The sequence below is a fragment of the Orcinus orca genome, chromosome 3 (assembly GCF_937001465.1).
Source record: "Orcinus orca chromosome 3, mOrcOrc1.1, whole genome shotgun sequence".
Classification (NCBI taxonomy): Eukaryota; Metazoa; Chordata; class Mammalia; order Artiodactyla; family Delphinidae; genus Orcinus; species Orcinus orca.
The window spans coordinates 144,285,530-144,297,971 of NC_064561.1; the positions used below are offsets into that span (position 1 = coordinate 144,285,530).

The 12,442-nt window shown below is 33.6% G+C and overlaps 1 protein-coding gene across 3 annotated transcripts in view; it reads right to left on the minus strand.

Annotated features, from left to right (window-relative positions):
• Positions 1-12,442, minus strand: part of NDUFS4 (NADH:ubiquinone oxidoreductase subunit S4) — a 119,292-nt gene that overhangs the window by 36,092 nt on the left and 70,758 nt on the right. For all 3 annotated transcript variants that reach the window (XM_033437850.2, XM_049707144.1, XM_004275131.4), the window contains exon 3: positions 3,827-3,999. In XM_033437850.2, coding sequence (XP_033293741.1) covers positions 3,827-3,999 — 173 coding nt within the window. The remainder of the gene's footprint in view (positions 1-3,826; positions 4,000-12,442) is intronic.

Genomic DNA, 12,442 nt, shown 5'->3' on the forward strand with positions numbered 1-12,442 from the left:
TGGGCATATATCCAGAAAAAAACAAAAACACTAATATGAAAAGATACATGCACCCCAAAGTCCACAGCAGCATTATTTACAGTTGCCAAGATATGGAAGCAACCTAAATGTCCATCAACAGACGAATGGATAAAGATGATGTGGTATTCATATGCAATGGAATACTACTCAGCCACAAAAAAAGAATGAAATTTTGCTGTTTACAACAACATGGATAGACCCAGAGGGTATTATGCTTAGTGAAATAAATCAGACAGAGAAAGACAAATACATATTTATGTTATCCCTTATATGTGGAATCTAAAAAAATAAAACAAATGAATAAATATAACAAAACAGAAACAGACTCATAGACAACAAACTAGTGGTTCCCAGTGCGGAGAGGGAAGAGGGAGTAAGATAGAGGTAGAGGAGTAAGAGGTACAAGCTACTATGTACTAAATATATAAGCTGCAAGGATATATTGTAGGGACTTCCCTGGTGGTCCAGTGGTTAAGAATCCACCTGCCAATACAGGGGACATGGGTTGGATCCCTGGTCCAGGAAGATCCCACAGGCCGCAGAGCAACTAAGCCTGTGCACCACAACTACTGAGCCTGTGCTCTAGAGCCCACGAGCTGCAACTACTGAGCCAATGCACCACAACTACTGAAGCCCACAAGCTCTAGAGCCCACACGCTGCAACTACTGAGCCTGCATGCTGCAACCACTGAAGCCCACGTGCCTAGAGTCTGTGCTCTGCAGCAAGAGAAGCCACAGCAATGAGAAGCCTGCACACTGCAAGGAAGAATAGCCCCCACTCACCACAACTAGAGAAAGCACCCTCACAGGTACGAAGACCTAGCACCACCATAAATAAATAAATACATACCTACATACACACATACATAATTTTAAAAAAGGATATATTGTAGAGCACTGGAATAGCCAATATTTTATAATAACTTTAAATGGAGTATAAGCTGTAAAATTTTGAATCACTATGCTGTACACCTGAAACTAACAGAATATTGTACATCAACTATACCTCAATTTAAAAATTTAGTATCAAGAAAATTGCTGAGTACAACAGTTACTACTAATATCATTACTGCCTCCCTGCCCCAAATAGATGGCAACAACACCTACTCTTCTTGATGAACCTTCATCATTATGGAGAATACTCTTTAGAATACATCATACTGACAATACTGTTTTCAGCTTTCGGCCACTTTAAAAAAATAATGCTCTAAGATCTGACATCTAATTGAGTTCTTCAAACTAGGATAGTGGTAATGTTTACAAATCTACATAGACTCTTTACAAAATAACCATATAATTTCAGAAATGTCACTTCTATTAGCATGTTTATTAAAAGACTGTTTTGCTACAAATATTTATTTTGAATCTCTAAGCCAAGTATAGCATTCATTCTGTGAAACATCGTTTAGATACATGGAATAAAAAATATAGAAAAGAAGGTTCAGGAAGTAATTTGGAGAGTGTAAAGATATGAGATATACACAGAAGAGAATACATGGGAAATAGCACTCACTGAAGTGAAGATTCACAACTTGTACAAAATGGTTACTATTCTGGGACTCCCGTAAGATCCCTATATGCCAGATCAATCTTCCTAAGTTCAATTCCCAAATTCACTGTCCAACTCAAAAACTTTGAAAAACTGGAACCACAGTGGACTTGATCCAAGTTTATACAATTTTTCCCCTAAAGGTGCTCTCTAGTTCAGACAGCTAGGAGCATCAAGCACTCAAGCAGAAAGCCAGTCTTGTAAGCACAAGAAGTCTGGAGATGGAATTTAGTATATTCCCAGAGAAGCTGGAAATTTAGGAGCAAAAACAGTAAAAAGGAGGAATCTCCAGAACAGAGAACTTTTGAATTGCACATGAATGGACAAGGCTTTAAAACAATAGCTGAGAAGGCTGAGAGAACCCAACAGAGATTTCAGCAGCTGTCCACTTGCTACAGTGGAGACTGAGTTTGGAGTTCCACAGAGTTAGAAGGAGTTAGTAAACACCTTGTGCTTTCCATCAAAACCTCAGAAAGGCCATGCCTTTTTATTTTTCCAGATTATGTTCCAGGATTAAGAAGAGGGGTAAAACTGCAACAGACCTACCCTAATAAAGCATAAAATATATCTTCCACAAGTTCAAGGTTTTCTATCAGTAATTTAACTGTCTGTCATTAACTATATAAGCATAAGGGATGGAGAATTAATAGATTGTTGATATTTCTTAATATAAATTGGTTTATTAACTGATAATTAATGTTTCAGGGATTAATTAGCATATTATTAGTATGAAGTCATACATTCACCAAAAGATATGTACAATAATTTTCATTTTAGTATTATGTATAATAACCCCAAATGAAAACTACCCGATGCCATCAATAGACAGTGCAATGGATGAACCTTGTGTATAGATGAACACATTAAAAGATCATGTGACTTATTTAAAAATGAGTAATCTTAACATTTCAACCATTGGGCATAGACGAAGTTATTCCTTATAAATTTCTTTAGTCTCTATGAGTGTGTGATTTACAACAACACTCCATATATTACATGAAACATAAAATCTAAAGATACCAAAACACCTGAAAAACCGTGCCTATGTATCATTCTGCCAAATAAAATATAATTCTATTTAAACTGCAACATGGCAGATATTTTAAACAAAAATTCTCCCAGGTACCTCATCAGGAAAAGATGTTAAGTGTCATACTTTTCTAAAATGAGACATAATTTAAACTGATAACTACCTTCAACTGGAGACTGAACAAATATAATGTTCCAGTAGTCTCAGTAAGAAAGATAATATTCTTGAATATCTAGCTATTTTCTCTAGTAGCAGCTTCTTTCATTCAACTAGAGGCAGTCCTGCTCTTTAACATTTGGGCCTTATCCACCATAGAGATTCAGGTCACTGATTTCATTAGTGCCACAGAATTTATGACTACTTTATTCCAATGCCTGTAAACTTATTAATCACAAGTTCTCACTCAGGAACTTACAAGTTTCCCTCAAAATAGCCAATTTCTAAACTTATCTAATCTCTTCTTATAAATAACAAGAAAATACTTTATAAGTTTTATTTTATAAACAAGTAAAAGTGTCACTAAATTATTAACACTATTCATACAGTGTATCTTAAACTAATATATATAGCTTGGGGACCATGCTAAGAGTGCTCACAATGTCAGCCATTTTTATCCAATAAAGAGTACTCTGAAAAAGACTGTTTTTATGGTTTATTTTGCTGGGCCACACTTATATGAACATTATATATATGTTATATATATGTAATATATACATCTATATCATTGACCATAGTGATATCTACACAAATTATCTCAAAAGGTATTGTAAAGCATCCTGGGGACTTTCCTGGTGGCACAGTGGTTAAGAATCTGCCTGCCAATGCAGCGGACACGGGTTCAAGCCCTAGTCCGGGAAGATCCCACATGCCACAGAGCAACTAAGCCCATGCGCCACAACTACTGAGCCTGTGCTCTAGAGCCCATGAGCCACAACTACTGAGCCCACGTGCTGCAACTACTGAAGCCCATGCACCTAGAGCCCGTGCTCCACAGCAAGAGAAGCCACCCCAATAAGCAGCATGCGCACCACAATGAAGAGTAGACCCCGCTCGCCGCAACTAGAGAAAACCTGCGTGCAGCAACGAGGACCCAACACAGCCAAAAATAATTAAAAAAAAAAAAAAAGCATTCTGTACACAGAAGAGTCTGAAAATCAGTGTATTTAAAAGGAAAATCTACACAGAAAAACAGAGCTGAGAATATTCAAATAAACCAAAGTACTCACGTTGATGCCCAACCCATCAAAGGATTTTCCCATCTCTCTCTGGTATCAAACTCCATCTTCCATTTCTTCGTGTTGTTTACTCCAGACTGCATGTTATTGCGAGCAGGAACAAAGATCCTGACTTTTCTAGTTTTGATATGCTCTTCTGGAATACCAGTTAAAGCAGTAATATCCTACAGAAAAACAAGCAAACGTGTTTCTAACAGCCCACATACACTCTAATGTGTTTTTGTTGCTTTTTGTATCTTGCAATTCTATTCGTACTTATTTATAAATTTTTTTAAGCTTTCTGACTTAATTCACTACTTTGTTATTTTACCATGTAAACTGCTATTTTGATATTTGGAAAAGATATACTGGGGGAGTGTTAGGGTACAGTGGGGAAGGGTTCATAAAAAAAAATTAGGTCCCTTCTGTACAACAAAGCACTGGTAATTTCTGAAGATTTTGCTGGTAGAAAAGCCTGTATACAATAGACTGTTACTTCATAAGCAAGTAATTACCTGCTAATTAGTTAGCAGAGAAAGAATGTAAAGGGATATTAAAAATAATGAAATATAAAAAGTGACTAAATTTTAAATAGAAAAATCTATTACCAATGGTTTCTATGTCAAATTGCTTACAACAAGGCATTCCCTTCAGAGGAAGGCCTGACCCTGTTGGTAAACAATTAAAATCAATTAACAACTTTAACTAGCATTTTGATTTATCTCCCTTTGGTGAAACCTATTGAAGAGAAAATGATATCAGATAGATGTCAAATCTATTCTGCAAAGCAGAGCCAAAAAATTTGCACAATTTTTGCAGAAACATGAGATGAAAACAATGGTAACTTTCTTGACTCTTTTTCTTTATTTCTATCCAGTAACAAATGCTCAACTGATGAATGTATACAATTTTGATGCCCTAGATTAGATATATTTATCAATTTATAATAGCAATCAGGATGCAAAATAACAAAGTAATTCAGAATTTAAGTTTCCATTTAGTAATGGTAAAATACTTTATCAACATAAGAACATAGTAGGGTCAACTATATTATTCTTATAAATGAAGCATTTTAAAATCATGGTTCACTTACTAAGGTAAATTTTAACTGGTTAAAAACAACAGGTTTAACCTGGAAATGAGTATACCAAACTTGTGAAAACTAGAAAATATAGCCCATTTTGTCAATTTTAATTTCACTGTAATATGTCCTCTAATGAAGGCTAATGTTTATTTGTGGTTCCACTCTAATCAATGCTTTGGACCAAAGAATTAGTATAAGTAAGTACTTAGTTGCAATATGTACTGTGAAAAAACTAAATGTATTTCTGACTGGACTAGGCTTTCTACCCACAGATTAAAGAACAAATTCTTTAGTTATTTTAGCTGGCAACTATACCTTTCCACCTGTACCAATAATTAGGTGTGGTTACTTTGTCACAGCCTGTCTGTTTGGAGAAACTACTGAAATGATCCATACAAATATTTACACAAAAAAGTACATCTAGTATATGCCTACATTTTTTAAAAGTTTCTTTGCTTATAGGATAAAATAAAAACAAAACAAGTACAACTGGTACATAATTTTTAAAGACATGAATATAACTTTTAATTAGTAACTTCTAATTGTCAAGTTAAACCTCAAAGAAAAGTAATTTCAGGTATTATTATATTTAATGACTCTCTAAAGCATATTCTTCTACTCAAGAGCTTGAAAGAGACTCAGCTCCTGGGAAGTCCTTAATGTTTATTTCCCCCTTTGAATTCACTACAGTATTTGTAATCTTTCATATTAACTTATTATTTAATACTATATATCTTCATATTAATATGTCCTATTTCTTCAGTTATAGTCGAAGCAAAGTATAAACAAACAATATAAGTGTATTACAAAATTATGGGGTGAGGCATCCTTGTCAAACTCCATAGCAACCCCTCCATTCTGAGCTGAGATCATAAAAACTGGAGCTGTAAGTTAGCTATTCTTTTAATTAAGACTTACAGAAAAGGAAATATATTAATCTCTTAATACCAGTTACCTCAGAAAGATAAGATCATGGGAAACAGACTTACTTTTTCTTAATAAATGTCTATATTATGTGCATATGCCAAAGTAATTTGAAAACCAATAAAGCTTTAATAAAATGGAAAGAGTATCTCTTGATTTGTACTATCAAAGCAGAAAGGGATAGAATGATTTTTTAACGATGGAAAACCTCTTTAAAATCAGTGGCTACAAAATATTGCTGAGCTCCTAGCTGCCAGTGCTTCCATGCCCCCTCAAATTACGGCAATTATTTACTGATATCTTCCCCCAATAAAGCTGGCATTTGAACAAATGAGTTTCCAAATTTTGAAGCCCAAGTTGTTCTGACATAGAATCCCTGTCTTTGCCTGCAGAAGACATGTAAGGTACTGCAGCCGAGTTGAACTGCTGCCAAAGACAGAATAAAAAGGCTTGGCATCTCTCACATACTTGACACCTAAAGGGCACAGAAGCTCTAAAATTCCTAGTCCCTCTAGGCACACTCTCAGTCTAGACAAACTGATTTCTCACACTTTTTAAATGCATCACAACACTCTATTGTTATCATTTCATCCACACAGCTTCAGCTAGTGACAGAAGAACATGTCCTTTAAGCGACATTTCAATGGGCTAAAGCTCCCATTCCAAGATTCCATTAAAACAATGTAATACTTGAAAAGAACTATGAGGCACTATGTTGAACTTTTTACTTGTGTCTTCAATGCTTTGCTTTCCTCAAAGTTGTCACCTGTGACTCAACTTTTGAAAATAAATAAATAAATAATCTGCAAACTACTTAAACTATATTGAACTAATGATATTCTCTAGATTTCTACTTCTCTATTGCAATATGGATCATCTGTGATTATTTAAAAAACCCATTTACAAAAGATAGAAGTGCTCTGAAGATGCCCATGTTGCCTTTTACAGATTTCTCATTTAATTGGTAAAATAGGCAATTTATAAATAATAATTCATAAATTTTCTATGATTACAAAAAAGTTAAATCACATAAGATACAAGAAGCCTTCAAGTTGGCACCTGAAGAACCTCAAGACTCACCAGTTATTATCTATAAATTCTAAAAAAACAAGTAACCCTATAGATAATATATACAGACTTACTGAATTTTAAAACTTAATTTTAAACAGTTGGGTCAAGCCTGAAACCTATATTTATATTATTAAAGAATGTCACTATCTCAATCAAGTTTTGGAAACACAATCTTATGTACAATAAGCTATTTTAAGAAATAGTAACTAATTAGCTCATCATGATTCACAGATTAAAGGGCATTCAAATTTAAAAATTTGCCACTGAGAAGAAGCATATCATAAGTTCCAAAGTTCTACTCTTTCAGTACCATCTCTTCCACAATTTAAATTCTAGAAGAGCTGATAGCTGACCTTCCATTTCACAAGTCTAGTTTAGTTAAATGGAAGAGGAATTTAAAAAATCATTAAGAAAGTATATGCCAGTATATGTAAATGAACTTTATTTTTTCAAACACCAATTTCCATTATAAAATATTAGTTTTCCATACAAAAACTGTATGACTCGGTTATCAACTGTCCCCATTTATCTTGTGTGAATTCAACTTTTTTTTTTTTTTTAAACAAAGGAAGCAGGGAACAAGCAATGGGAAGTTGGTGTCAAAATGCAGAAAAACCTCCCAGCAAGCTTCTTGCAACCACCCAGGATTTAGAGTCTTGCTGGCCGCTCTCTTTTCAATACCAGAATTTCACACATTTCAATGACTATTATGACTTCAAAGAATCAAATTTTCATCATTGTCCGTCATCTGCCAGTTGATTTGTATAAAGGAGTTCTTCTGCATGCATTCCAAACAAAAGCCTCCTTACTTTTGTGGCTATATATCAAGTTTAAAAGTTTTGTTTGTGACAGTTGTGTCTTTGGTAAATTAGGGTAACACTGAAGGAGTGCAGCTGCTCTGCAGGAACCTCCTTTTTGGCACCATTTCACTTAAATAAAAACTGAATAATTAGCTTCTGCCTTTATTAAACCACAAAAATGCCACTGGCCTTAGTAATTACTTCCGGTTGCCCCACCCACTTAACCTTAATACTTTACACTTGTCATAAAGAGAAATTAATGAAAAAGGTTTTCACCACTTTGGATGAATTTTTGATAGATCTCTCAGTACACCCAGAACAGCCAAAATTTTTACCAGGCTTTTTGGTAATAAGTTGACTAAATTGCATGTTATTATGGATCAATGTTGAAAAGTTTTAATAGAGTACATATTGGAACATTAAGTACAAATATTGCTCATAGAAACTTGTTCTATTGCAGGCTATTAGTTACCAATTATGTGTTTAAATTTATTTTAGGGCTAAAACTGATCTAAATTTGATATTTGTGTTTATATTCTACTTCAACCATGAAAGATGTTAAAAGGAAAACAATCCTGGATCTGTAATAAAAACTTCCTTTCAAGTGCCCTACAGAAACTTAACACAAGAAACTCATTAAGTGGTCTCATAAGTAATGAAGGACATTTTACAAAATAAATTTTACAGTTTGAAAATTAACAAAGAGTTGGCAGATAGCATAACCATATGTATTTACTTACCATGGAAGAACTTTACATTTCTAAAAAGTTAGTGGCCACATCGATTCAAGATACAATCAAAACTGTAAAAATACATTAGAAGTGTGCCAGCAGAACCAATTTTTGTTTGTTAAAGCAACATATTGATGTAGGAGTCTAACCAGGTAATGAAACAAGTGTTGAAATATGATATCCATTATTCTTGCATATCGGGCAAAGTTACCATGAAACCAAAAGTTCAATTTTAAATGGAATGTTGTTAAGATATTAACAATGGATCAAGCAAATGATGCAGCTAATCATATAAAGAGCAAAAACCTAAGAATTAGAGACATGTGTCTCAATCTCAAACCATTTTCATTACTCCTAGATCCTTCTGAGCAGGATAGGGTAGAGCAACGGCTAAAAGCAAAGGGCTGAGTCAAAACTGGGTTAGAATCGCAACTTACGTTGGGTAAATTAATAGACTTCTCCTAAATCATCATCTATAAGGATCAATTAAACAAAGTAAAATGAGGACTAAATAATGTATGTAAAGTGCTTGGGCAATAAAGAGATGTCCCATGTATATTTAATGTCTACTATGTATTAGACAATGGACACAATGCTCAATAGTATAGACATGATCTCCATTCTCATGAAAAGTACTATTTGACTTTTCAAAAAGGACAGAGTGAACAAGTAACAGGAGGCTGTTGTTAAGATGAAAAAAACTCCCATCTTCTTTGAAGAATATGAGTTAGTAAATAAAATACAACAAAAGGAACAAGGTATAATTTATCTTTGTTCATTTCAATTCAAATGGACAGATTGTACTATGCCAAGTTATCTATGCCAGGGACTGAAGAGAATATAAAAATAAGACTTTAGTCCTGAATTTTAAAAGTTTATAATCTGTGTACCCATAAGGAGGGGGGGATAACTAAGTAATCATTACTGTAAAATACAGTATTAGTTAAGATTCAGATAAATCTCGAAGAACCCAAGCTCCACCGTTTGCAACCTATGCGGTATTGATAAGTTGCTTAAACTCTGTCAGTTTCCTCCTTTAAAAAAATGCACTACAAGGAATTCCCTGGCAGTCCAGTGTTTAGGACTCCACGCTTTCACTGCTGAGGGTGCGGGTTCAATCCCTGGTGGAAAAACTAAGACCCGCAAGCCCTGCAGCTCGGCCAAAAAAAAAAAAAAAAAAGCACTACAAAACCTACCTCATAGCAATGTTTGGAAGGATTAAGTCAGGATATGAAGTAAAATGTGATAAATGCCATGGGGGTCAAATAAAAGAAAGACTGCATTTGGTTTTAAAGGTGCAAAAGTATCAGAAAATACTTTTTCTGACTAAAGAGGGAGACAAGATGATTCTTTCAGGATACTTATGATTTTAAGAAGATACAGTTAAAACATTATAAAAAATTAAATAAAAATTTAAAAAATATGTCCATATGTTTAAAACCTTAGCAACTGCTTTTCTTATGCATATTACCTACCAATAATTATCTATATACATATCCACTGTGTATAGTTATAATAATAATAATTTTGCATTATTGTTAAGTATCACATCACTTACTCTTTTCTCCATGTAGTTACCCAGTTTTCATATTTCTTGTTTTAATGGCCTTATTGACAATCTATGAAGTTGATATGCCACAATTTCTTAGTCAATTCATTATTAAAAAATCAAATTGTTTTGTTATTATTTCTTTTAAAGTACAGATTACTGCAATGAAAATCTCAGTAGCCTAATTCTTTAAGGTTAGTCACTGAGGGTAATACTAACTGGATCAAAGGTTATAATAATTTCCATGGTTCCTGATGTTATCAAATTGCTTTCCAAAGGGGTGGTAAATTTTTATATTGCCAACCACATGTGGGCCAATTTCCATTTATGCTCTAAAGGCACAGAGAAACAGGTATATATTAATTGGATTGAATTTATTTATTGTGTATTCTTCCATACAAAACTATAAAGGAGATGAGTTTGATCTTTGACTTGTAAAAACATTATCCTCAAAATTGATCCTAATGATATTACTTTATAGGAGCTAATACCAGTAGAAACAGGTGGGAAAAGGTAACACCTAAAATCTAGTTAACTGTTCAAAATATAACTCTGGAACATCAGAGAGATGTATAATCTTTTTGTAATGGTGTAAGGATGGTGAATATTTTCATATTCTGAAATACTGTACATAGTTATAGTACATGATTTGACATATGGCATAGCCAAATCAAGTCTACTAAACAACTATTTTAAGACAGAATGCTATAATTTTTTTTTTTTTTTTTTGGCTGTGCCACGTGGCTTGCAGGATCTCAGTTCCCAGCTAGGGATTGAACCCGGCCCACGGCAGTGAAAGCCTGGAATCCTAACCACTAAGCAACCAGGGAATGCCCCTGGAATTCTGTAATTTAAAAAAGATTATACAGAAATAAACTTTTTCCCCCAAATCAGGAAAAGTCTTCCATTGGAAGCCTTCCTTCATTTTTATAAGGAAACACTTGAAAGAATCTTCATTTTCTACTAACTTTGAAACAACTGAAAGTTACTTAAAAAAAAAAAAAGCTTAATAAATAAATGAACAGTCAATACTGCCTCATTGAAAACCAGTATGCTTCACTGAAGCATTCTGAAAGTTATTAAGTTAATAATTTTTTAAACTTAAGAGAAAGATATAACATTAATAATGATCAACTTTTTAATACATAAACCCCTCTCCCCTTTTGCTTTTTAATCCAATGTTCCAGAATTTTTTTGATTTTTAAATCACTAACTCATGTAGCTATATTAGGTCACATAATAGCTTTTTCAGAAGCTGAAATAAAGGAAAAAAAATTTTGGACACAAAACACTTGGAACTTATATAGCATATTATATTTTTAAAAGATCCAATCTGTTATTTCTTAATCAAATAGTCTTCCTCATACCATGGTAATAAATTAAAAAGTTGACCTACACACAACATAAATTAAGAATTATGAGAACAAAAGCCACAACAGCAGAGAACTAAATACGAAATAACTGTTGAATAAACATCAGGGCAAAGGAAAAGAAGGTAAATAAACATCTGGAAATCAAGTTATGGTTTAAGCAATAAATGAAATTAGTTAAATCTGGAAAGGAAGCTGAAAATAATGAATCTAAAGCTGAATGTTTCTAGCTTAATAAAGCAATACTCAAGAGGCAATGCTGTGAAAGTCAAACTAGATTTCAAGGAGACACAAAATGTATAAGACAATCCCTCATTAATTTAGCATAAGAAGAGAAGTTAAGCTATGCAATAGAAGTCTCCTTTCTGACTTAGGAACTGATAGTTGTTCAGTTAACTGAAAATATTAGTGAAAACAGAGGATCATTAAGTAAATACACACATGCACGCATACACAGCCACACTTTAAACACTGTATTATAACTTAAAAAGCATACATGTACATTCTTTCAATACTCTTCTGATATAGGGCCAGTACCTTTCCTTTGAGTGTAAGTCCAGTGGTAAGAATTCCAAGTGTTGTTTCTTCCATAGACTACCAAGAAACTGCATATCTACAATTTATAGTTTTGGTTTTTTAAATGCGAAGTGAGAATACAAAGACACTTGTGAAACATGAGTCCAAAATCTGTCTAGATTTGCTTTTACATCACAACCTTTAATATAATTGTTTCACCTCCACGTAATTTGACAAAGATCGTGTTAGAAATTCACCTTTATTGTCTTTTCGAAGTATTAAAAAGACTGTCATATAAAGAACTCTTTGTCCCCCATATAGCAACATTCAGACTGTACTATCCAATTAAATTATGTAATTACAATGGCAAGTAAAACTGGCATAGAAAGGTGTGGAAACAAGCACAGCTGAGTCTTGGTAAACATGACTCATTACTGAGAGCTGAAGTCTGGTAGTATACTAAAATGAAACCTAAATTAAGCCATAGTATGTAGTGTGTTAGTAAGGATGTTTTACAGAAAGAACTGAGAGCATCAATAACAGAGCAAACTGTTAAAGGCTGGTTTAAAAAATTAAAGATTCA